The 27,393-nt window shown below is 37.6% G+C and overlaps 1 protein-coding gene across 1 annotated transcript in view; it reads left to right on the top strand.

Moving 5' to 3' along the window:
* MSH4 (mutS homolog 4) overlaps positions 1-27,393 on the top strand; it is a 96,640-nt gene that overhangs the window by 65,594 nt on the left and 3,653 nt on the right. The window contains exons 16-19 of the mRNA XM_030865973.2: positions 12,697-12,815; positions 14,102-14,230; positions 25,011-25,185; positions 26,546-26,634. Coding sequence (XP_030721833.1) covers positions 12,697-12,815; positions 14,102-14,230; positions 25,011-25,185; positions 26,546-26,634 — 512 coding nt within the window. The remainder of the gene's footprint in view (positions 1-12,696; positions 12,816-14,101; positions 14,231-25,010; positions 25,186-26,545; positions 26,635-27,393) is intronic.

The raw sequence follows: 27,393 nt of genomic DNA, 5'->3' as shown, positions 1-27,393 counted from the left end.
CTCTATGCCCACTTTCTGGAGAGTTTTTATCGTAAATGGGTGCTGAGTGTTGTCAAAAGCTTTTCCTGCATCTATTGAGATTATCATATGGTTTTTAATACTTCAGTTTCTTAATATGGTATATCACATTGATTGATTTGCATATATTGAATATATATTGCATATATCCCTTGAATTCCAGGGATAAACCCCACTTGATCATGGTGTATGATCCTTTTAATGTGCTGTTGGATTCTGTTTGCTAGCATTTTGTTGAGGATTTTTGCATCTATATTCCTCAGTGATATTGGCCTGTAGTTTTCTCTCTTTGTGACATCTTTTTCTGGTTTTGGTATCAGGGTGATGGTGGCCTCGTAGAATGAGTTAGGGAGTGTTCCTCCCTCTGCTATATTTTGGAAGAGTTTGAGAGGGATACGTGTTAGCTCTTCTCTAAATGTTTGATAGAATTTGCCTGTGAAGCCATCTGGTCCTGGACTTTTGTTTGTTGGAAGATTTTTAATCACAATTTCAATTTCAGTGCTTGTGATTGGCTTGTTCATGTTTTCTATTTCTTCCTGGTTCAGTCTTGAAAGTTTGTGCATTTCTAAGAATTTGTCCATTTCTTCCAGGTTGTCCCATTTATTGACATATAGCTGCTTGTAGTAGTCTCTCATGATCCTTTGTATTTCTGCAGTTTCAGTTGTTACTTCTCCTTTTTCATTTCTAATTCTGTTGATTTGAGTCTTCTCCCTTTGTTTCCTGATGAGTCTGGCTAATGGTTTATCAATTTTGTGTATCTTCTCCCAGAACCGGCTTTTATTTTTATTGGTCTTTGCTGTTGTTTCCTTCATTTCTTTTTCGTTTATTTCTGATCTGATCTTTATGATTTCTTTCCTTCTGCTAACTTTGGGGTTTTTTTGTTCTTCTTTCTCTAATTGCTTTAGGTGTAAGGTTAGGTTGTTTATTTGAGATTTTTCTTGTTTCTTGAGGTAGGATTGTATTGCTATAAAGTTTCCTCTTAGAACTGCTTTTGCTGCATCCCATAGGTTTTGGGTCGTCATGTTTTCATTGTCATTTGTTTCTAGATATTTTTTGATTTCTTCTTTGATTTCTTCAGTGATCTCTTGGTTGTTTAGTAGCGTATTGCTTAGCCTCCACGTGTTTTGTTTTTTTTTTTATTTTTTTTCCCTGTAATTGATATCTAGTCTCATAGCGTTGTGATTGGGAAAGATACTTGATATGATTTCAATTTTCTTAAATATACCAAGGCTTGATTTGTGACCCAAGATATGGTCTTTCCTGGAGAATGTTCCATGAGCACTTGAGAAGAAAGTGTATTCTGTGGTTTTTGGATGGAATGTCCTATAAATATCAGTTAGGTCCATCTTGTTTAATGTGTCATTTAAAACTTTTGTTTCCTTATTTATTTTCTGTTTGGATGATCTGTCCATTGGTGAAAGTGGGGTGTTAAAGTCACCAACTATTATTGTGTTACTCTTGATTTCCCTGTTTAAGGCTGTTAGCATTTGCCTTATGTATTGAGGTGCTCCTATGTTGGGTGGGTAAATATTTACAGTTGTTATATCTCATTCTTGGATTGATCCTTTGGTCATTATGTAGTGTCCTTTGTCTCTTACAATAGTCTTTATTTTAAAGTCTATTTTTCTGATATGAGAATTGCTACTCCAGCTTTCTTTTGTTTTCCATTTGCATGGAATATCTTTTTCCCATCCCCTCATTTTCAGTCTGTATGTGTCCCTAGATCTGAAGTGGGTCTCTTGTAGAGAGCGTATGTACAGGTCTTGTTTTTGTACCCATTAAGCCAATCTGTATCTTTTGGTTGGAGCACTTAACCCAATTATCGATATGTATGATCCTATTACCATTTTCTTAATTGTTTTGGCTTTGTTTTTGTAGGTCTTTTCCTTCTCTTGTGTTTCCTGCCAAGAGAAGTTCCTTTAGCATTTGTTGTAAAGCTGGTTTGGTGGTGCTGAATTCTCTTATCTTTTGCTATCTATAAAGGTGTTTTTTTTAAAGATTATTTTAAAAATTTATTTGTTTTTGGCTGTGTTGGATCTTCATTGCTGTGCACAGGGGTTTCTCTATTTATGGCGAGCAGGGGCTACTCTTCATTGTGGTGCACGGCTTGTCATTGTGGTGGCTTCTATTGTTGTGAGCACGGGCTCTAGGTGTGTGGGCTTCAGTAGTTGTGGCACATGGGTTCAGTAGTTGTGGCTTATGGGCTCTAAAGCGCAGGCTCAGTAGTTGTGGCGCACTGGCTTAGTTGCTGCACAACATGTGGATCTTCCCAGACCAGGGCTCAAACCCATGTCCCCTGCCTTGGCAGGTGGATTCTTAACCACTGCACTACCAGGGAAATCCCTTGTCTGTAAAGGTTTTAATTTCTCCATCGAATCTGAATGAGATCCTTGCTGGGTAGAGAAATCTTGGTTGTAGGTTTTTCCCTTTCATCACTTTAAATTCGTCCTGCCACTCCCTTCTGGCTTGCAGAGTTTCTTCTGAAAGATCAGCTGTTAACCTGATGGGGAATCCCTTGTATATTATTTGTTGCTTTTCCCTTGCTGCTTTTAATATTTTTTCTCTGTATTTAATTTTTGGTAGTTTGATTAATATTTGTCTTGGTGTGTTTCTCTTTGGGTTTATCCTGTATGGGACTCTCTGCACTTCCTGGACTTGATTGACTATTTCCTTTACCATGTTATCGAAATTTTCGACTATAATCTCTTCAGACATTTTCTCAGACCCTTTCTTTTTGTCTTCTTCTGGGACCCCTGTAATTCGAATGTTCCCATGTTTAATGTTGTCCCAGAGGCCTCTGAGCCTGTCCTGAATTCTTCTCATTCTTTTTCTTTATTCTGCTCCCTGGCAATTATTTCCACCATTTTATCTTCTAGCTCACTTATCTGTACTTCTGCCTCAGTTATTCTGCTATTGATTCCTTCTAGAGTATTTTTAATTTCAATTATTGTGTTGTTCATCACTGCTTGTTTGCTCTTTAGTTCTTCTAGATCCTTTTTAAATGTTCTTGTATTTTCTCCATTCTGTTTCCAAGAGTTTGGATCATCTTTACTATCATTACTCTGAATTCTTTTTCAGGTAGTTTGCGTATTTCGTCTTCATTTGTTTGGTCTTAATGGTTTTTACTTTGCTCCTTCGTCTGTAACATACTTTTTTGTCATTTCATTTTCTATTTTTTTGGTGGGTTGTGCTGCATTCCTGTCTTACTGGTTTTTTGGCCTGAGGCATCCAGCACCAGAGTTTTCAGGCAGTTGGATAGAGCTGGGTCTTGGTGCTGATATGAGGACCTCCAGGAGGCCTCACTCCAATTGATATTCCCTGGGGTCTGAGGTTCTCTGTTAGTCCAGTGATTTGGATTTGGAGCTCCCACCACAGGAGCTCAGGCCTGACCTCCAGCCTGGGAACCAAGATTCCGCAAGCTGCATGGCGTGGAAAAAAAAGAAAGAAAAGAAAGGAGCAGTACAATATCAAAGAATAATAAACAAAATAAAGTTAGAAAGATAAAAAATATATTAGGAAAAATAAAAATATAATTGAAACAACTGCAACAAGGTAAAATAAAACCACAACAGAAAAAAAAAAAAAAAAAGGAGGGCCTCCGGGGGGAACAGGCCAAAAGGAGAGAACAATAACAAAGTATAAAGAATAAAAGAAAATTAGAAAAATAAAATATTTATTAGGAAAAATAAAAATATAAATGAATGAACAACAATGAATCAACAAGGTAAAACAGAACCCGAATCTAAAAGAGGGGGAAAAAAAGTCTTGGCTTTGGGGGTGGAGTTGAGGGGGGGGAACTTAACAAGGGGTGGGGTTTAGGGCAGGGCAGCACCTAGGCGGGTGGGGGGGTGACGTTTGAGTATGGGGCGGTAACTAGGCTGAGGACCCATGCAGCCAGAAAAGGCCTTGGTGGTGGGGCCTAGGTAGGGTGACATTCAGATGTGGGGTGGAGCCTCTACTTAGGACCTGTGCTGAAGGGGAGAGGCAGCATGTGGAAAGGAGGGCCTCTGGAGTGTGGGGTTTTGGAGTTTGGAGATAAGGCCCTGAGGGAGGGTATGTGGGTGGGGTTTAGGCCCAGCGCATTGGAGGGTGTCTCCAAGTGTAGAGGTAGGGCCCTGGATGGGGGTGTAGGGGCAGGGCTTGGGCTCTGCACGTCAGGAGGGAGCCTCCGAAGGCAGAGGATTAGTCCTGGGAACCCAGCAGGCTCCCCAGTGCCTAAGTGGACAGGGAATTCCCAGCACTGGCTGTGTTCCCTTCCTCCTCTGCATGCCCCACCCCACCGTGTCTTCCAGTGTCTCCTCCAGGGTCTCCCCCGTCCCTACTGGACCCCTAACCGTGGGTGGGTCCCACTGGGTGTAGGAATACCTATCCTCCCCCAGCCACCCTTCAGGGGTGCCAGTCTCGGAGGTCCGGCCTTTACTTTTGCTTTCCTCCCTCCCTCCCACTCCCTCAGGATCCGCCAGGCTGGAGGGGCCCTTGGTGGACAGAGGATCAGGCCTTGGATCTCAGCAGGGTCCTGGGGGCCCAAGTGGGCAGGGGAAACCTGGCCACACTCCCTTTTGATTCTCTGCCCTCCCAATGGTTCCCCAATTTCCCCCTTCGGGTGTGGGATCCCTTCCCCTCCCCCAGCTGCCCCTCAGGATCACCAGTCCCATCCCACCTCCACTTCTCCTTCCGCTTCACTCCCCACATGCCCCACGTCCTACCCGGTCGCTGGGGGTTCCTCCCATCCCCTTAGGTGTCCGTGGCCCTCCAGTGGTGCCTGGTAGGTGCCCTAGTTGTGCAGAGACACGAATTCTACATCCTCCTAGTTCACCATCTTGACTCCGCCTGTGTCCAGTATTTTAGATCTAGGTGCGTAATTAACCCAAGAACAGTTTGGAGTAGATTTTCTTACCTAAAAGTATAATAGTGTCTAATATATATACATACCATAAGTTTTACTATTTGGTATTTATTAAGCTCCATCCAGTTTGGATTACATTGTACTGAAAATTTTGTGGGATATAACAAAAGTAGAAATAACCTTACAATAGCTATTAGTGTTGCATCAACTACTGCTAAACTGAATCATATAATTATCTGAGATTCAAAAAGTTCGTTGGGAGGAAAAGTGAAATAAGTAGGATAAACTGCTGCTTCTAATAACCCATGTAAGATTTTCCCCAAATTATAACATTGGGCACAGAAACATTTCCCTTACTTAATTTAAGGGGTACCAATAACTTGGCTACAGCAACTGATATATTACACACATGTGTGTATACACACACATGTAAATGGCTATCACTGGCCCAACATTGTTACATATTTCTTGTCATAGAGGCATACTCACTGCTTATCTCTGAAAACTGGGTTCCTTGAGGACTATATGAATCAGAGATGAGATGATTGGTCCTAATGCAGTGGTTCTCAAGCAGGGATGATTTTGGTTCCCCTCATCCCCTGGAATTTGGCAATGTCTGGAGACATTTTTAATTGTAACAACTGAGGGGAGTATAAAATCCAGAGATGCTGCTAAATATCCTGCAATGCACAGAACAGCCACCTTCTCCATTTCACCCACCCCACCCCAGTCCACACACATACACAAGAAAGATTTATCCAGCCCAAGATGTGGTTGAAAAACCTTGGTCTAGTGTAATGGATTGTAAGAGAAATACAGCAATAGCAATATTGATCATACAGTACAAATTTACCCTTACTACCAGGAAAGAAAATTAGAGATGAACGAATGAATGAATAAACAGTAAATATTTTATTGAGTTTATAGTTTAAAAGGCCATCTTAGATAACTTCCCTCCCCTTATAAGAATACTGATTCATACGTTACATGATAATCTTACTTCTGTTTGAATTGTTATAAGGAGTTCTGTCCTTTAAAAAAACAGGCTATCTAATTGTTGGATAGCTGTAATTGTTAGAACATTCATTATACTGATTTGAAATTTAACTTCCTATAACTTCTACTCACTAGTCCTAATTGTTATCATCTATGCATTTCAGAATCATCTAGTATCTCCTGAGAATAGCCTCTCAAATATTTGAAGAAAATTACTATTACTCTACTTCTCTTGTCACTGTCCATCTTCAGCCTCTGAAATACCTAAAAGTATATATATGATCTGATCATAAAGGAAACAGTAGGACTTGAAAGGCACCAAAGTTAAGAATACAGGCTTTGGAGCTAGACCTAGCTTGTCTAGTTACTGGCTGTATGATCTTAGGCAAATTATTTAACCTCCTTAGTTTTTCTATCTGTAAATAAAAATTATAATAGTACCTATGTCTAAGAAGTGTTGTAAAGATTAAGCAAGATAATATATATAAAATCCTGTGGACTTAAGGGAAGGGTATGAGAAAGAAAGAGACTTTCCAGATAGAGGTAAGAGAATGTTCCAAAGCACAGAAGCAAAAAACAGTATGATGTTCCCAAGGAACCACAAGGAATCCAGAGGCTTAGTGGTTCTTTTGCTTTGTAGAACAAAGAGTGGCTGTGAGAAGTGGCAGGCTTAAAGCTGGAGAGATGGGCAGGAGTCAGATTGTGAAGGGCCTTAGATACTTAATGGAAGAGATAGAACTTTATCCAGAAATCTGTAGGGAGCTATTGAAATTTAAGTAGGAGAATGGCACAATTGGACTTGAGTTTTAGATAGCTCACTCTGGTTAATGTACGGTTAGAGGAGAGCCAGATTAGAAGCAAAATAGCAGCCAGTAGGTTTCTTTGATATAATGATAAGTTGAGAGCCTTTTAGGTGGAGATAACAGAGAAGCGAAAATATTAACATATACCATATACGCGATATTCTATACTTGATATTTTCACATTTATTTTCACATTTAATCCTTTTGGCAATCCTATGAGAAAGTTGTATTTAAGATAGCTGCTTTCTGAGGTGCGATAATTATAATTGCCACTATTATTATTATTACTTTTATTTTTATTAGTATTATCCTGACTTTTGCTTTCTCTTCCTGCTAGTCCTTATTATTCAGAGATAGATCCTATTCTTCACCTTTGCCTTTCTTTTATTTTATTTTGTTTGTTTTTTGTTTTTTTGCGGTACGCGGGCCTCTCACTGTTGTGGCCTCTTCCGTTGCGGAGCACAGGCTCCGGACGCGCAGGCTCAGCAGCCATGGCTCACGGGCCCAGCCTTTCTGCGGCATGTTGGATCTTCCCAGACCGGGGCACGAACCCATGTCCCCTGCATCAGCAGGCTGACTCTCAACCACTGTGCCACCAGTGAAGCCCTGCCTTTGTTTTAAATCCTGTACTAATCTGGCTTTGTTTGTTCGCCCCCATTATTTCACCATTTTGTCTGTACAGAGTTCTGTATACTTGATACTTTTCCCATTCAACTATTTGTATATTTTTATCTTCCTGTGGTTTTAGAATGCCTTTTATATCCCACTTTGTAGAGAGGTATATTAATCAGATTGATTTGTTTTCAAAAGATGAGTATTTTAGATTAGTTAGCCTGATAATTTCTCAGACAGAAACAGTCTTGTGGATGAAAATTTACCTTATTAAAAAAAGGACATATTTAAAGTGATGAAGGAGAAAAACCTACAACCAAGATCTGATTCAGCAAGGATCTGATTCAGATTTGAAGGAGAAATTAAAACCTTTACAGACAAGCAAAAGCTGAGACAGTTCACCCCACCAAACCAGATTTACAACAACTGCTAAAGGATCTTCTCTAGTCAAGAAACACAAGAGAAGGAAAAGACCTACAATAACAAACCCAAAACAATTAAGAAAATGGGAATAGGAACATACATATCGATAATTACCTTAAATGTAAATGGTCTAAATGCTCCCACCAAAAGACACAGATTGGCTGAATGGATACAAAAACAAGACCCATATATATGCTGTATATAAGAGACCCACTTCAGACCTAGAGACACATACAAACTGAAAGTGAGGGGATGGAAAAAGATATTCCATGCAAATGGAAACCAAAAGAAAGCTGGAGTAGCAATTCTCGTATCAGACAAAATAGACTGTAAAATAAAGACTATTAGAAGAGACAAAGAAGGACACTACATAATGATCAAGGGATCAATCCAAGAAGAAGATATAACAATGGTAAATATTTATGCACCCAACATAGGAGCACCTCAAAACGTAAGGCAAATACTAACAGCCATAAAAGGGGAAATTGACAGTAAAACGTTCATAGTAGGGGACTTTAACACCCCACTTTCACCAATGGACAGATCATCCAAACAGAAAATAAATAAGGAAAAAAAGCTTTAAATGACACATTAAACAAGATGGACTTAATTGATATTTATAGGACATTCCATCCAAAAACAACAGAATACACATTTTTCTCAAGTGCTCATGGAACATTCTCCAGGATAGAGCATATCTTGGGTCACAAATCAAGCCATGGGAAATTTAAGAAAATTGAAATTTTATCAAGTATCTTTTCCGACCACAATGCTATGAGACTAGATATCAATTACAGTACAAGATATGTAAAAAATACAAACACATGGAGGCTAAACAATACACTACTTAATAACGAAGTGATAACTGAAGAAATCAAAGAGGAAATCAAAAAATACCTAGAAACAAATGACAATGAAAACGCGATGACCCAAAACCTAGGGGATGAAGCAAAAGCAGTTCTAAGAGGGAAATTTACAGCAATACAATCCTACCTTAAGAAACAAGAAACATCTCAAATAAACAACCTACCCTTACACCTAAACGAATTAGAGAAAGAAGAACAAGAAAACCCCACAGTTAGCAGAAGGAAAGAAATAAAGATCAGATGAGAAATAAATGAAAAAGAAATGAAGGGAACGATAGCAAAGATCAGTAAAACTAAAAGCTTGTTCTTTGAGAAGATAAACATAATTGGTAAACCATTAGCCAGACTCATCAAGAAAAAAAGGGAGAAAACTCAAATCAATAGAATTAGAAATGAAAAAGGAGAAGTAATAACTGACACTGCAGAAATACAAAAGACGATGAGAGATTATTACAAGCAACTCTATGCCAATAAAATGGACAACCTGGGAGAAATGGACAAATTCTTAGAAATGGACAACCTGCCAAGACTGAATTAGGAAGAAATAGAAAATATGAACAGACCAATCACAAGCACTGAAATTGAAACTGTGATTAAAAATCTTCCAACAAACAAAAGTCCAGGACCAGATGGCTTCACAGGCGAATTCTGTCAAACATTTAGAGAAGAGTTAACACCTATCCTTCTCAAACTCTTCCAAAATATAGCAGAGGGAGGAACACTCCCAAACTCATTCTACGAGGCCACCATCACCCTGATACCAAAACCAGACAAGGATGTCATAAAGAAAGAAAACTACAGACCAATATCACTGAGGAACATAGATGCAAAAATCCTCAACAAAATGCCAGCAAACAGAATCCAACAGCACATTAAAAGGATCATACACCATGATCAAGTGGGGTTTACCCCAGGAATGTAAGGATTCTTCAATATATGCAAATCAATCAATGTGATACACCATATTAACAAATTGAAGGAGAAAGACCATATGATCATCTCAGTAGATGCAGAGAAAGCTTTTGACAAAATTCAACACCCATTTATGATAAAAACCTTGTAGAAAGTAGGTATAGAGGGAACTTTCCTCAACATAATAAAGGCCATATATAACAAACCCACAGGCAACATCGTACTCAATGGTGAAAAACTGAAAGCATTTCCACTAAGATCAGGAACAAGACAAGGTTGCCCACTCTCACCACTCTTATTCAACATAGTTTTGGAAGTTTTAGCCACAGCAATCAGAGAAGAAAAGGAAATAAAAAGGAATCCAAATCGTGAAAGAAGAAGTATAGCTGTCACTGTTTGCAGATGACATGATACTATACATAGAGAATCCTAAAGATGCTACCAGAAAACTACTAGAGCTAATCAATGAATTTGGTAAAGTAGCAGGATATAAAATTAATGCACAGAAATCTTTGGCATTCCTATACACTAATGATGAAAAATCTGAAAGTGAAATCAAGAAAACACTCCCATTTACCATTGCAGCAAAAAGAATAAAATATCTAGGAATAAACCTACCTAAGGAGACAAAAGACCTGTATGCAGAAAATTATAAGACACTGATGAAAGAAATTAAAGATGATACAAATAGATGGAGAGATATACCATGTTCTTGGATTGGAAGAATCAATATTGTGAAAATGACTCTACTACCCAAAGCAATCTATGGATTCAGTGCAATCCCTATCAAACTACCAATGGCAATTTTCACAGAACTAGAACAAAAAATTTCAGAATTTATATGGAAACACAAAAGACCCCGAATAGCCAAGTTAATCTTGAGAACGAAAAACGGAGCTGGAGGAATCAGGCTCCCTGACTTCAGCCTATACTACAAAGCTACAGTAATCAAGACAGTATGGTACTGGCATAAAAACAGAAATATAGATCAATGGAACAGGATAGAAAGCCCAGAGATAAACCCATGCACATATGGTCACCTTATCTTTTCTAAAGGAGGCAGGAATGTACAGTGGAGAAAGGACAGCCTCTTCAATAAGTGGTGCTGGGAAAACTGGACAGCTACATGTAAAAGTATGAGTTTAGAACACTCCCTAACACCATACACAAAAATAAGCTCAAAATGGATTAAAGACCTAAATGTAAGGCCAGAAACTATCAAACTCTTAGAGGAAAACATAGGCAGAGCACTCTATGACAAAAATCACAGCAAAATCCTTTTAGACCCACCTCCTAGAGAAATGGAAATAAAAATAAAAATAAACAAATGGGACCTAATGAAACTTCAAAGCTTTTGCACAGCAAAGGAAACCAAAAGACCAAAAGACAACCCTGAGAATTGGAGAAAATATTTGCAAATGAAGCAACTGGCAAAGGATTAATCTCCAAAATTTACAAGCAGCTCATGCAGCTCAATAACAAAAAAACAAACAACCCAATCCAAAAATGGGCAGAAGACCTAAATAGACATTTCTCCAAAGAAGATATAAAGTGCCCACAAACACATGAAAGAATGCTCAACATCATTAATCATTAGAGAAATGCAAATCAAAACTACCATGAGATATCATCTCACACCGGTCAGAATGTCCATCATCAAAAAATCTAGAAACAATAAATGCTGGAGAGGGTGTGGAGAAAAGGGAACACTCTTGCACTGCTGATGGGAATGTGGGTTGATACAGCTACTATGGAGAACAGTATGGAGGTTCCTTAAAAAACTACAAATAGAACTACCATATGACCCAGCAATCCCACTACTGGGCATATACCCTGAGAAAACCATAATTCAAAAATAGTCATGCAGCTCTATTTACAATAACCAGGAGATGGAAACAACCTAAGTGTTCATCATCGGATGAATGGATAAAGAAGATGTGGCACATATATACAATGGAATATTACTCAGCCATAAAAAGAAACAAAATTGAGGCTTCTCTGGTGGTGCAGTGGTTGAGAGTCCACCTGCTAATGTAGGGGGCGCGGGTTCGTGCCCCGGTCCGGGAAGATCCCACATACCGCGGAGCGGCTGGGCCTGTGAGCCATGGCTGCTGAGCCTGCGCATCCGGAGCCTGTGCTCGGCAACGGGAGAGCCCACAACAGTGAGAGCCCGTGTACCACAAAAAAATAAAAAACAAAAAAATAACGAAATTGAGTTATTTGTAGTGAGGTGGATGGACCTAGAGTCTGTCATACAGAGTGAAGTAAATCAGAAAGAGAAAGACAAATACCGTATGCTAACACATATATATGGAATCTAAGGGAAAAAAATGTCATGAAGAACCTAGGGGTAAGACAGGAATAAAGACACAGACCTACTAGAGAATGGACTTGAGGATATGTGGAGGGGAAAGGGTAAGCTGTGACAAAGTGAGAGAGTGTCATGGACATATATACACTACCAAACATAAAATAGATAGCTAGTGGAAGCAGACACATAGCACAGGGAGATCAGCTCGGTGCTTTGTGACCACCTAGAGGGGTGGGATAGGGAGGGTGGGAGGGAGGGAGACGCAAGAGGGAAGAGATATGGGAACATATGTATATGTATAACTGATTCACTTTGGTATAAAGCAGAAACTCACACACCATTGTAAAGCAATTATACTCCAATAATAATGTAAAAAATAAATAAGAAATAAAGATCAGCTGTTAACCTTAAAAAACAAAATTAAGTGTTTTGCATTCATTCTAATTATGGGTATTTCTGTACTCTTCTAATAACAGATATTTCCTAATATATCTTTCTATAATGATTTTATCAACTTGAGCTTCGTAACCATTTCCTTCAGATTTACATATTTTGAGTATTCTTTATCATCTAAATATATAAAATTTTTGTCATGTTTATAACTTTCCTAATATACTTGAATATATATTATCTATTTTCAACTTCCAAATAACTGTACAATAGGTAGGATAAGTATTTCCATTTTTTATGTGAGGAAGATGAAGCTGGGAGAATTAAGTGCTGTCCAAGGTTGTACAGCAAATGACGGGGCTGGGGCCACATCTTCTAGTTCCATACCCAGTGATCTTTCCACCACATTAATTCTTAGACAGGCTAGTAAATAATCTGAGTTGGTGGAAAGTGCAAAATGTTAGTAGTACTTATGTTTTATAAAAGCATCTCAGTTTACTTTGACCTTATATTTTATAGGATCATATGTTCCAGCAGAATATGCTTCCTTTAGAATTGCTGAACAGATTTTTACAAGAATAAGTACTGATGATGATATTGAAACAAATTCATCAACATTTATGAAGGAAATGAAAGAGGTACCCAAGCTCAACTTTTCTTCTGTTAAAAGCATATTGAATTCTCCTATTAATGGTCAGTTATAACATAAGAAAGTATTCTTATACTAAAGCATGCAGATGTGTTTATACTCCTCTACAAGAGCCAGAGGGCAGTCAAAGACAGCTTCCTAATTTCTGTCTTATGTGGAAATGGAAGCAAATGTTTTAATGAAAAATACAGCTTTAAAGAAAAAGCTAGTATTATTGAGTGATAAAAATGCGCATTCATGTTTTTGTGTGAAATATATAAAAGACTTCAGAAAACAATGACCTATTCAGGAACATTTTGCATAATATCTATTGTTCCTGTTAGGCTTGGTTTTAAAATAAAAGATCACTGTGTTAAAAGGCTTTTAAAAATCATCCACTTCTGTGCTCTTGTAGAATTTTCACTTCCTCTAACAAAGTACGTATCATCACCTATTTTTGATCTGAGCAAATGTCAAGTAAGCTTGAAGGGCTAAAGGAATTCAGTACAGCTCTTGGGCTATCTTTAGTAGGTAGGAGTTATTGGATCACTATGCAGATAACTTTTTTTCTTTAGATAGCGGGAGAATAAAGTTATTTGCCCACAGTATATGATATTTATATAATTATTTAGTATGCGTTGACTATATATGGGAGAATATAGCAATATACTAGGTGTTTGAGGTGTATTTTTAAGTGGTCCTAGCTCTCAAGAAGCTTAATTCTATGGAAAGGTAAAATGGCCATGAAGGTTACTATTGTGTCATGTCATACGTCTTTATTGGGCATGGGTTTAAGTTTCTTTAATTGGGAATCAATGGACTTGGATGCTTTTCCCTAAATTTTTCTTTTCATTTTTACTGGCTATAGAGATGGTAAAATAAATTTGAGAGATAGTTCCGCGCATTTTATGACAACAATTGATTAATCATTTGTAGAGAAGAAAATGACCATCTTTGTGCTTTATTTAAACATTTAATTCATTGTTTTATTTCACTGTATCTGAAATATCAATATTTTAGATAATGTTTATTTACCCTGTTGTCTCATACACATATGCATATGACTATTTATGTACACTCCAAAAATGTATTCTGTTAATACATTTATTCTATTGGAATTACTAAGTAATGAGATTTTTAGAAAGAAAAGCAATGCGTTAGTTTCTGCTCAGCAGGATTTCTCTGTAAAAATATATTTCAAATGAACTAATTATGAGACTGTATTTTTCCTCATTTTTTCCTATAATAGTGACAGCTGTTTGGTCACAATGAATAATACTGAAATTATATTTTCAGATAGCATATATTCTACATAATGCTAATGACAAATCACTCATATTAATTGATGAACTTGGCAGAGGTACTAATACAGAAGAAGGTATTGGCATTTGTTACGCTGTTTGTGAATATCTGCTGAGCTTAAAGGTATTCTTCTCTATTTATTTTAAGTACATTAATTTTGAGCCTTTTTTAAAATTTCTTTTATTGAATGAAAAATTTTTAAAATTATACAGTGCCTTACAATTTTCAAAAGTTTCACCCAGATAATTTCATATAATCCCATAATAACCCTTTTTCTTTTTTCCCCTGCCCATATATTGCCTCTCCCTCCTTCCCTCTCCCCACTGGTAGCCACTAGTTTGTTCTCTATATCTGTGAGTCTGTTTCTTTTTGTTTTATTCACTTTGTGTTGTAGTTTTAGATTCTACATATAAGTGATACCATACAGTATTTGTCTTTCTCTGTCTGACTTATTTCACTTAGCATAATGCCCTCCAAGTCCATCCATGTGGCTGCAAATGGCAAAATGTCATTCTTTTTTCAGACATGGAAAACAAACATAAGGTTACCAAGGAAAAGTGGGGAGGGGTAAACTAGGGATTAACAGATACACACTATTGTATACAAAATAGATAAACAACAAGGACCTACTGTAGCACGGGGAACTATATTTAATATCTTGCAATAACCTATAATGGAAAAGAATCTGAAAAATAATATATATATATTCTTTTGCTGTACATCTGAAACATTGTAAATCAACTATACTTCAATTAAAGAATTTTTCATTCTTATTAATGGCTGAGTAGTTTTCCACTGTGTGTGTTTGTGTGATATATATATGTATATATATATACCACATCTTCTTTATCCACATATCTGTTTTTATAAATTTATTTTATTTTATTTATTTTGTTTTTGGCTGCACTGGGTCTTTGTTGCTTCGCGTGGGCTTTTCTCTGCTTGCAGTGAGCGGGGGCTACTCTTGGTTGTGGTGCACGGGCTTCTCATTGCGGTGGCTTCCCTTGTTGGGAGCACGGGCTCTAGGTGTGTGGGCTTCAGTAGTTGTGGCACATATGCTCAGTAGTTGTGGCCCACAGGCTCTAGAGTGCAGGTTCAGTAGTTGTGGTGCACGAGCTTAGTTGCTCCACGGCATGTGGGATCTTCCCGGACCAGGGCTTGAACCCGTGTCTCCTGCATTGGCCGGTGGATTCTTAACCACTGCGCCACCAGGGAAGCCCTCCATATACCTGTTGATGGACACTTAGGTTGCTTCCATACCTTGGCTATTGTAAATAATGTGTTGAGTCCTTTTTTGATGTATCCTTTATAAATTCATTACAATTGGATTTTACAGGCACCTACAAAATGGCTCATTAAACAATTTTAGTTAATAAAAACATACCATAGCATTTATATTTTCTTCATTTCTGACGGAAGCAAGAACAGTTAATATGATAGTCATGATGTACAAAATGAAAGGAGGAAATCAAGAAATAAAAATAATGTCAAAACTAGTCACTTGGCTTTAATTTAATCAAATTAAATAGCAAAACATGAAAACATTTCAATAATTGACTCTATGTGTAATAACATTGACTGTGATGTCACAACATGAAGTAAACTATGTATCTGAAGTCACTTTATGGAAAATCTACTTAGCTGAGATTTCACTTCTTTAAAGGAAATGTTTTTTCATAAATCAACTATGTTAAACAAACTATGATTTTTGCTCTATTATTAAGGTAACTTGTAAAATATCTTTTTTAGATAATCACTCAAAATATATACTGGTATGAAAAACTTAAATAAAAATAATTTTCTATATTTAAAGTACCTTAAAATATCCCTAAGATGAGGTTCTATACCTTAAATGAGCCCACAGTGATTTATTATATATAGAATGAGAAAAATCTTTTTTTCTTTTTTTTATATTTTTCATGTTTTTCTTTTCTTTTTTGAGAAAAATCTTATTTTATACTTAAAGAAGGATATGTGATGAATCAGAACTAATGTTAATAGATAACATTATTCTTTGTAATTCTGAATCTATTTCAGTCGATAAGAATTTCTCGTATAAATAAGATGCATATATTACTTATTGGGATTAAAAGCTAATTAGTAACAGTGTTGCTAAATTTTATATGTCAGCTTGACTGGTCTATGGAGTACCCAGACATGTGGTCAAACATTTTCTGGGTGTATCTGTGAGGGTGTTTCTGAATGAGATTAGAATTTGAATTGGTAGAATGAGTAAAGCAGATTGCCCTTTCTAATGTGGGTGAGCCTTAGCCAGTCACTTTTGAGTAGGGCCCAGTTGAAGGCCTGAATAGAATGAAAAGATTGACCCCTTGGAGTAGGAGGAAACTCCTGCCTGACTACCTTCAGTCTTGAACATCGGTTCTTTCCTGCCTTTAGTCTGGAACTGAAACATCAGCTCTTTCTGGGTCTTGCGCCTGCTAACATTTAGACTAGAACTACACCGTTGACCCTCCTGGTTCTCAGGCCTTTGGACTTGGAGTGGAACTACAGCATTAGCTTTCCTGGGTCTGCAGCTTGATGATTGCAGATTTGGGGACTTGTCAGTCTCCATGATCATGTGAGCCAATTCCTTATAATAAATCTTTCTCTTTCTCTCTACAGACAGACAGAGACACAGACACACACCCACGTACACACACACACAAATATATCCTATTAATTGGTTTCTCTGGAGAACCCTGACTAATACAGATTTAATATCAAGAGTGGTTCTAGGGGAACAGAATTTTAAGGATGAATGTTTTGAGTTAGTTCTGGAGTTTCTAGAATCGATTTTCTAAGCTAATTAGATTTAAAGATACTAATGACTCTATTTCCAGTAGTAAAGAAAGAACTGGTAGTCCATAGTGTGATCTAGCAATAGAAATATGCAAGATATCACCATTGGATATTCTTTTTTAAAAATTTTTTAAATTATTAATTTATTAATTAATTTATTTTTGGCTGCATTGGGTCTTTGTTGCTGCACACAGGCTTTCTCTAGTTGCAGCAAGTGGGGGCTACTCTTCACTGTGGTGTGCAGGCTTCTCATTGTGGTGGCTTCTCTTGTTGCGGAGCACGGGCTTTAAGTGCACGGGCTTCAGTAGTTGTGGCACGCAGGCTCAGTAGTTGTGGCTCACGGGCTCTAGAGCACAGGCTTAGTAGTTGTGGTGCACAGGCTTAGTTGATCCGTGGCATGTGGGATCTTCCTGGACCAGGACTCGAACCCGTGTCGCCTGCATTGCCAGGTGGATTCTTAACCACTGTGCCACCACAAAAGTCCCACCATTGGATATTCTTAATCAACCACTTATAAGAAGCAAGGAGCTGGGTAACTGTGTATATGATACTTTCAAACGTTTTTGGCAAACTAACAAATATAATGAGATTGGCTGGTTGCTTCTAATTTGCTGAACAAAGTGGGGAAAGAAAAGATGAGTTCAGGAATTCAAATTCCTGAGTAAATCCCTGCCTAAATGACCTGAAAGCTTCTACGTATGTCCTGAAGGAGACTCTTATCTCCTATAGCCTGAGGTTACTGAAAATCAAACCCAGAGTCTCATTCTTTGACTGGCTGAATTACAGTGCAAGTTGAACTCCCAGCCACATAGTAGCAACTCTATTTTTAAAGTCAAAGCATTGATTGGCAAGGAATGGGATCCTGAAGGTTGGAGTGGAGACATGTAGGAAGACTCTAATAAAGCTGGGGACATTGAACCTCTAAGTTCTAATGAGTCTTCTTTGCCAGTGGAAGAGGCTTCTCTACCCTCAGTGTGAGTAGCATCCCCAGCCCATATGAGGGGATTAAGTCTGCTTTGTCTGAAGAAACTGTAATGACTTCCCCTAAGGCAGTTGCCCTGTAAAACAATGCTAATTCTCCTCAGGATCCACCCTTACCATCCTTCTATGCTTCTAAACTATAAATAGACTCAGGTCCCAGCAGGCCCATAAAGGTGAGGTATGAAGTGTGGCCCATGAGAGGTACACTACACTTCGAAAGAACTACTTGAGTTTTCTAATAAATACAGATAGAAATCTGGGGAACATGTATGGAACTGAATATTAAGGATGTGGGATAATGATGGAAGGAACATGAAGTTGGATAAGGCCAAATTTATTGATATGTACTCACTAAGCAGAGGTTTTGAATTTCATGTTGCAGCTCAGGATGTTTGGTTTGTTAGTTGAAACATGAACCAAAATGTAGCCCATAGTGAGTGACTTGCAAATGCTGTATCTGCCTTGGTTTAATGTAAAGGAAAAGATTCAGAGGATTAGGGAGATTGGAATGTTATGGATTTGTCATTTAAGACCTACTCACCTACTCTGCAAGGGTCCAGAAGACATACCTTTCACCGTGACTGTGAGAAATAAATTTGTGAGGAGAGCCCCAACATCCTTAAAGAGCTCTGTGATCACTCTTCTCTGTAGGTCATATCTTACAGTGGAAACTGCAGTCACTGAATTAGGAAACCTGAATACAGTGGGAGTAATTGGATCTTGCCATAGCAGGATGTACCAATGGATGGTACTCTACTACCAAAGGCAAGACAGGCATGGTTACCAAAACAGACAGCAGAGTCCAAGCAGCAATCAGAATAGTCTTGACTTGGGCAGTCATATGGCATTTGCTAGTTGATTGTGGTGTCCCTAGAAGTGAAATAGAAAGGAAGCTTATTAAATTTGTACGTGATCTGTAGAAGCAGAAAAGTTTTAGGTCAGGTGAACAAAAGTCTAGCCTGAACCATAAAAAAGAGGGTCAGGGCCCCTCAGCCAGTTTCTAGATCTGAGCCAGTTTACAGATCTAGAAGTTCTTAAATGAAGGGGAAGCCAGGTCCCCAGGAGGAGGGACTCTGGTATACCCCAAAAATGTTTTATGTTAATTTTTCTCCCAGCCTTCTCCAAAGGGACCTACAGCCTTTTACTAGGGTAACTGTGCATTGGGGAAAGAGGAAATAATCAGGCTTTTTGAGGGCTACTAGACACTGGCTCTGAACTGACTCTAATTACAGAGACCCAAAACATCACTGTGGTTTACCAGTCAGGGTAGGGCTTACGGAAGTCAGATGATCAATGGAGTTTTAGCTCAGGTCTATCTTACAGTGAGCCCGATGGGTATGCAACCCATCTTGTGATTATTTTCCCAGTTCTAGAATGTATAATTGGGATATGTGTATTCAGCAGCTGGTTAAATCCCCACATTGGTTCCCTGACCTGTGGAGTGAGGACTGTTATGGTAGGAGAGAGCAAATGGAAGCCACTAGAACTGTTTCTTGGTAGGAAAATAGTAACCCAAAGCAGTACCCCATTCCTAGAGAGATTGGAGACATTAGTGCCACCATCAAGGACTTGAAAGTTGCAGGGGTGGTGATTCCCATCACATTCCCATTTAACTCATCTATTTTGCCTGTGCAGAGGACAGATGGACCTTGGAGAATGACAATGAATAATTGTAACCTTAACCAGGTGGTGACTGCAATTGCAGCTATTTGTACCAGATGAGATTTCATTGCTTGAGCATATTAACATATCCCGTGGTACCTGGTATGTGGCTAATTAATCTAGCCAATGCATTTTTCTCCATACCTGTCAATAAAGATCACCAGAAGCAGTTTGCTTTCAGCTGGCAAGGTCAGCAGTACCCCTTCACTGTCCAACTTCAAGGGTATATCAGCTCTCCAACTCCGTCATAATCTAGTTTGTAAGGATCTTGATTCCTTTTGACAGGATATCACACTGGTCCATTACATTGAGAACATTATGCTGATTGGACCTAGTGAGAACAAAGTAGCAACTACTCTAGACTTATTGGTAAGACATCTGTGTATCAGAAAGGGGAGATAAATCCAACAAGAGTACAGGGGCCTAAAGACCTGTACTCTGAAAACTTAGAAGATGATGAAAGAAATTGAAGACAACCCAAACAGATGGAAAGATATACCCTGTTCTTGGATTGGATGAATCAATATTGTTAAAATGACTGTACTCCAAGGCAATCTACAGATTCAGTGCAGTCCCTATCAAATTACCAATAGCATTTTTTACATAAGTAGAACAAAGAATTTTTTAATTTGTATGGAAACACAAAAGACCCCAAATAGCCAAAGTAATCTTGAGAAAGGAGAATGAAGCTGGAGGAATCAACCTCCCTGACTTTGGACTATACTACAAAGCTGCAGTAATTAAAACAGTATGGTACTGGCACAAAAAACCAATCAATGGAACAGGATAGAAAGCCCAGAAATAAACCCACGCACCTATGGTCAAGTAATCTATGACAGAGGAGGCAAGAATATATAATGGAGAAAAGACAGTCTCTTCAATAAGTGGTACTGGGAAAATCGGACAGCTACATGTAAAAGAATGAAATTGGACCATTCTCTAACACCATACACAAAAATAAATTCAAAATGGATTAAAGACATAAATGTAAGACTATAAAACTCCTAGAGGAAAATATAGGCAGAATACTCTCTGACATAAATTGCAGCAATATCTTTTTGGATCTGTCTCCTAGAGTAATAGAAATAAAACCAAAAATAAACAAATGGGACCTAATTAAATTTAAAAGTTTTTGCACAGCAAAGGAAATCGTAAACAAAACAAAAAGACAATCTACAGAATGGGAGAAAATATTTGCAAATGATGCTACATACAAGGGCTTAATCTCCAAAATATACAAACAGCTCATACAGCTTAATATCTAAAAAACAAACAACCCAATCAAAAAATGGGCAGCAGATCTAAATAGACACTTCCCCAAAGAAGACATATAGATGGCCAACAGGCATCTATGAAAAGATGCTCAGTATCACCAATTATTAGAGAAATGCAAATCAAAACTACAATGAGATATTACCTCTCACCAGTCAGAATGGCCATCATTAAAAAGTCTACAAATAATAAATGCTAGAGAGGGTGTGGAGAAAAAGGAGCCCTCCTACACTGTTGGTGGGAATATAAATTGGTGCAGCCACTCTGGAGAACAGTATGGAGGTTCCTTAAAAAAACAAAAACAGAGCTACTGTATGATCCACCAAATCCCACTCCTGGGCATATATCCAGAGAAAACTATAATTTGAAAAGATACATGCACCCCAGTATTCATAGCAGCACTATATACAATAGCCAAGGCATGGGAGCAACCTAAATGTCCATAGACAGATGAATGGCTAGAGAAGATGTGGTATGTATATGTGTGTGTGTGTGTGTATACACACACACACACACACACACACACACACACAGTGGAATACTACTCAACCATAAAAAAGAATGAAATAATGCCATTTGCAGCAACATGGATGGACCTAGAGATTATCATATTAAGTGAAGTAAATCAGAGAAAGACAAGTATCATATGATATCACTCACATGTAGAATCTAAACAAAATGATACAAATGAACTTATTTACAAAACAGAAATAGACTCACAGACATAGAAAACAAACTTATGGTTACCAAAGGGATAGCAGGGGTTGAGGGAGACATAAATCAGGAGTTTAGGATTAACATATATATGCTACTGTATATAAAATAGGTAAACAACAAGGACCTCCTGCATAGCACAGGGAAGTATACTCAATATCTTATAATAACCTATAATAGAAAACAATCTGGAAAAGAATATACATATATGTATAACTCAATCACTTTGCTATACAATTAAAACTAACACAATATTGTAAATTAACTATACTTCAATTTTTAAAAAATGTAAAAAAGGGAAAAATTATAGGGGCCTTCTACCTCAGTGAAATTTCTAGGAGTCCAGTGACATGGGGCATGTTGAGTTATCCCTTCTAAGGTGAAATATAAGTTGTTACACCTGGCCTGTCCTACAGCTAAAAAGAGGCAAAATATATCGTTGGCTTCTTTGGATTTTAGAAGCAACCTATTTCTCATTTGGTTGTGTTACTCCAGCCCATTTACCAAGTGACCTGAATACTGCTAGTTTTGCATGGGGCTCAGAGCGGGAGAAGGCTCTGCAACAGGTTCAGCCTTGCAAGCTGCTCTGCTACTTAGGCCATATGATCAAGCAGGTCCAATAGCGTTTGAAGTATCAGTGACAGATAAGAGATGCTATTTGGCCCCTTTGGCAGGCCCTTTGTAGGTGACTTGTAGCACAGGGCATTAGGATTTTGGAGCAAAGCCCAAAGCCCTGCCATCCTCTGTAGATAACTACTGTCCTTTTGAGAAACAGCTCATGACCTGCTACTGTGCCTTAGTAGAGACACAATGATTAACCACGGGCCACCAAGTTATCATGTGACCTGAGCTGCCCATCATGAGCTGGGTGTTATCTGATCCACCAGCCATAACGTTGGGCATGCACAGCAGCACTCCATCATCAAATGGAAGGGGTATATACATGATTGGGCCTGAGAAGTCCCTGAAGGCACAAGTAAGTTACATGAAGGCATGGCCCAAGTACTCATGGTCCCCACTCCTACTAAACTACTTTCTTTCACCTTGTACCTGTGGCCTTATAGAGAGTTGACAGGGGAAGAGAAGACTTACCTTGTTTACAGATCGTTTTGTATGATATTCAGGTGCTACCCAAAAGTGGACAGCTCTAGCACTATAGTCCCTTTATAGTCCCTGAAGGACACTGGTGAAGGAAAATTGTCTGACTGGGCAGAACTTGAAGCATTGTACCTGGTTGTTATTTTGCTTGTGAGGAGAAATGGCCGGTTGTGTGATTATATATCAATTCATGGGCTGTAGCCAATGGTATGGCTGAGACTTGGAAGGAACATTTTTGGAAAATTGGTGACAAGGATGTTTGGGGAAGAGGGATGTGGATAAATCTCTCTGAATAAGCAAAAAAATGGAAATATATTTGTGTCCCATGTGAATACTTACTAAAGAGTGGCCTCAGGAGAGGAGGATTTTAATAATCAACTGGATAGGATGACCTGTTCTGTGGATATCAGTCGGCCTCTTTCCTCAGCCACCCCTGCCATCACCCACGGGGCTCATGAACAAAGTGGCCATGGTAGCATGGATGGAGGTTGTGTATGGGCTCAGCAAAATAAATTTCCACTCACCATGGCCAACCTGCCCAGTCTGCACTGAGCCTCTGATACAGCACCATTCCCCAAGATGATTAGCCAGCTGCCTGGTGGCAGGTTGATTATGTTGGACCACTTCCATCACGAAAAGGGCAGCAACTTGTTCTTACTGGACTAGATACTTACTGTGGATACAGAGTTGCCTTCCCTGCATATGTGGCTTCTGCAAAAACTACCACCCATGAACTTAACAGAATGCTTTATCCACCATCACAGTATTCCACACAGAATTGCAGAATTGCTTCTGATTAAGGAACTCACTTCCTAACAAATGCAATGCAGCAATGGGCCCGTGTTCATGGAATTCACTTGTCTTATCATGTTCTCCACCATCCTGAAGCAGCTGGCTTGATAGTAAAAATATAATTATTGCTACTTACTTTTTTTTTTTTTGCGGTACGCGGGCCTCTCACTGTTGTGGCCTCTCACCTTGCGGAGCACAGGCTCCGGACGCGCAGGCTCAGCGGCCATGGCTCACGGGCCCAGTCGCTCTGCGGCATGTGGGATCTTCCCGGACCGGGGCACGAACCCGCGTCCCCTGCATCGGCAGGCAGACTCTCAACCACTGCGCCACCAGGGAAGCCCGCTACTTACTTTTAAGGAGCCTAATTTGTAATCTAGTATCTTTAGTGCCTAGCACAATCCTTGCAATATAAAGGTCCTGAATAATTATTCGTTAAGTCTAATTAACCCAAAATAGAGTTTACAGAGTTACTAGAATAGATTGATTTGATATATAAAATTTGAGCATGTTAGTGTTATTATGAACATGGTCTCTAGCTTCTAAATATTGATAGTTTACTGGGTTTCTAAATATTTTCCTGTTGCTTTGTAAATTTGGTTTGTTTTATACCACCTTTTGGTTTGTTTAGTAGTTTTTGAGATTTATTATTTTTCTGTCATATACAAAACCATTCCTCCCTCTGCTACCCCCTTTCCATAGTTGATAGCCATTTGCCAGTCAGATACTTTCTTTTTAATGTCTTAATATTTAAAATTTCCACTAATCACCTATTTAGTTTCTCACTTTTATCTTAAAACATAATGAGTTAGAGTCATATCTCCTTCTGCTTCAGTAACTCTGGGCAGGAAGCCACTGCGCTGGTCAAAAGTCACTTGAACCACCTCCATCAAAATCACCTAAAGTACTTAGGGAAAATGCAGTTCCCTGGGGCCCTAAATTACACTGCTGATTGTTAGAATGTGAGCGGGATAAGCACCAAGAATTTGCATCTTTAACAAGCTCTCCAGGGGATTACTAAAGTTTAAGAATCATTGTACTAAGCAGTGTCCTCAACCTTTTTTCCCCTTAAGTACCTATCCCAAACACAATGCAAATATAAAAGCAAAAACCTTTGCAATTTCAAATACCTAAGACAATCCATTGATTTCACTTTCCCAAAACTACTTATATGGAAGGAAGCTAGTTTTAAAGTAAAGGTTTTTAAAAGTTGAGGGAAATTTTATTATTTCATTTGTGGATTACTTCTCTAATAAATGATTACCTCAGTTAGTAGCTTTATTTCTGGTAAACTTCATCCTTTCAATATCTTCAGGTTTCTTTTTTTTAGGATTTTTGCATTTGTTCTCTTTCCCATGGCGTAACATACGTGTGTGTGTAATCATAATAAATATTTTTCTTCATTGAATATAAAATTTCAAAACATTTTAAGATGAATTGACCATGTTAGTGTCAAAGTTCATCAGTTTCATTTCTACATTTCTGCTAAGCTACTTAGAAGGTTAAACTAAAAATTTATGTTTAAATAGTTAAAATAAAATTTTCTAGTTCATTTAAAAATACTGATATTCATTGTTGTATATTCTAGGCGTTTACACTGTTCGCTACACATTTCCTGGAACTATGCCATATAGATGTTCTATATCCTAATGTAGAAAACGTCCATTTTGAAGTTCAACATGTAAAGAACACCTCAAGAAATAAAGAAGCAATCTTGTATACCTACAAACTTTCTAAGGGACTTACAGAAGAAAAAAATTATGGTATTGCATATAGAAATTATATATATACACTGAAACACTACATATTCTTGTAAGACAAACTTTCTTCTCTTTACTTGACTGTCAGTCTAAGCAACTTTCCTTTTCATTCTTTTGAGTGCTTATATGATCTAAGACTGTATTTTCTATGTCAAACTCACATTTTACATATATTAAGCTTATTTTAAAACATATTAACAGTAACTATGTAGAATTATAATACATGAAAGTCCCAGAAGTATAGTTTCTATCCTTAGAAAAATGTAATTAGTTTATATTTGCAAGTTATATAATGAATTGAAAATTATGTATTTCTTAGATACTCTTTCAGTAACAGCATCCCTCTGTTTTCTTCAGATTCAGGGAACTTGATAACTAACTCTTAAGTCTTAAAATGGAATGTATTACCAAATTATGTGTGTTCATAAACTTGGTTAGATATTTTCTATCTAAATCATTTTGTGACATGTAAAGTGGCACAGATTGAGGGAATTTTCAGTTGAATTTTACACATAAAGTTCCAAAACTTATTTTAGCTATGAATGTGACATTTGTGAGGGTAAAAATAGCATCTTTGTTTTGCTATTTGAAATGGGAAAATCAAATGGGTAACTTAATTTGTATCAGATGTTTAATCTTTATAAGCCTCAGTTTCATCTATTAAATGGTGATATATGTGGATTTCTGAAGATTAAATGAATTATCAAATACAAACTGCCTAGCATAGTGCCTAGCAATTAGTAACTTCTAAATAAATGTTAGTGTTGCTTCTGTTGCCTCTAAAGCAATAAATAAACTATTAGCACATAGTAGAAAGTCTGTAAGGCATTTACACAATAAAAATCTGGGAACATGAGAATACTAGTTGGTATTTGAATTTGCATGAAGAGTAGTCACCTACCATTATGTCTTCAGAGAAATTCTTCCCTCGTTGATCCGCTAGACAGATGAATATTCAGCTGTAGGCTTATCTCTGACCACACTTTCTTCTACCCTGAAAAACCTGTTATTTCCTTTGACCTATAAACCAACTGAATTTGTAGTTGGAATTTCAATGTTATTACTACCATTTGATTTTTTTATTACCTCTTTTCCTTTCCCTATCATGTTTTCTGCTATCTCAGAGGTATCTTCAGAGGTAATTGATATTCTAATTTGTCTTACATGTCTTAGCAAGTAATTAAATCTCATAATTGGTAAGTTGTCATCCAGAACTTAGGGAAACTTAATTTTGAGAATTAAGTAGTTCATAAATACCTAAGAAAGGAAATTTAAGTCTGTGAAGAAAAGATTCATACTGATTAAAACAAACTTAACAAAACCAGCAATAATAATATTGAAGCCCCATTCTTGATAATTTTAGGATTAAAAGCTGCAGAGGTGTCATCACTCCCACCATCAATTGTCTTGGATGCCAAAGAAATCACAAGTCAAATAACCAGACAAATTTTGGTAAGAAACTCTTTAGCAATAAGAATTGTTTTTCAAATTCAAGAAAATACTTTTAGTGTACATTTTTATTATGGCCTCGGATCTAAATATATATAATTAATAATTAAAATATTTAAAACAAAAACCTAATTCCTAAATAAAGAAAATCCTTTTTACTTCTCAAAACTTTTTTGGTTTGATCTATTATAACTTTTCCCAGCATACCTACTAATAAGATAGGAGACAAAAGTTAAACAGTTCAGTTCCTACTTGTTACTACATTGACTTTATGATAAGAAAAGAAATCTCTATAAAGTAAGCATTAAAAATAAAAATCACTATGCACAACATTTTCATGTCTTTTTAAATAGTTTTCAAAACTCTTCTATCCATTATCATATATAAGCCTCATAACTCTTCTTGAAGCAGTTAGGTCTAATAAAAGATAAATAATAAAGGTATTATTTTTATGTGCATTTTTACAGCTGAGGTTCATAGAGCTTAAGTGATTTGCTAGGAAGCAGTAGATCCAACACTGAATTCACATCTGTTAACTGAAAATTTGGAAATCCTTTTTCAGGTTTTTACATCAAGTTGCCTTATATTGTTTTAAGAATCCAGTGTGTTCAGTAAACTATGCTAGGTGCAGTATGAAATTTTCTTCAGTATTAACAGTTTCCTGTGTCTTTCACTCTTTCTTAACCTGCATTCAATTTTTCTTTCGCATTCCTCAGTCTTTTGACCTCCTAGACTGCTTTTATGACTTTCCATGCCTAACTA

The sequence above is a fragment of the Globicephala melas genome, chromosome 1, assembly GCF_963455315.2.
Source record: "Globicephala melas chromosome 1, mGloMel1.2, whole genome shotgun sequence".
NCBI classification, from domain to species: Eukaryota; Metazoa; Chordata; class Mammalia; order Artiodactyla; family Delphinidae; genus Globicephala; species Globicephala melas.
This window is presented reverse-complemented; position numbering and strand designations above follow the sequence as displayed.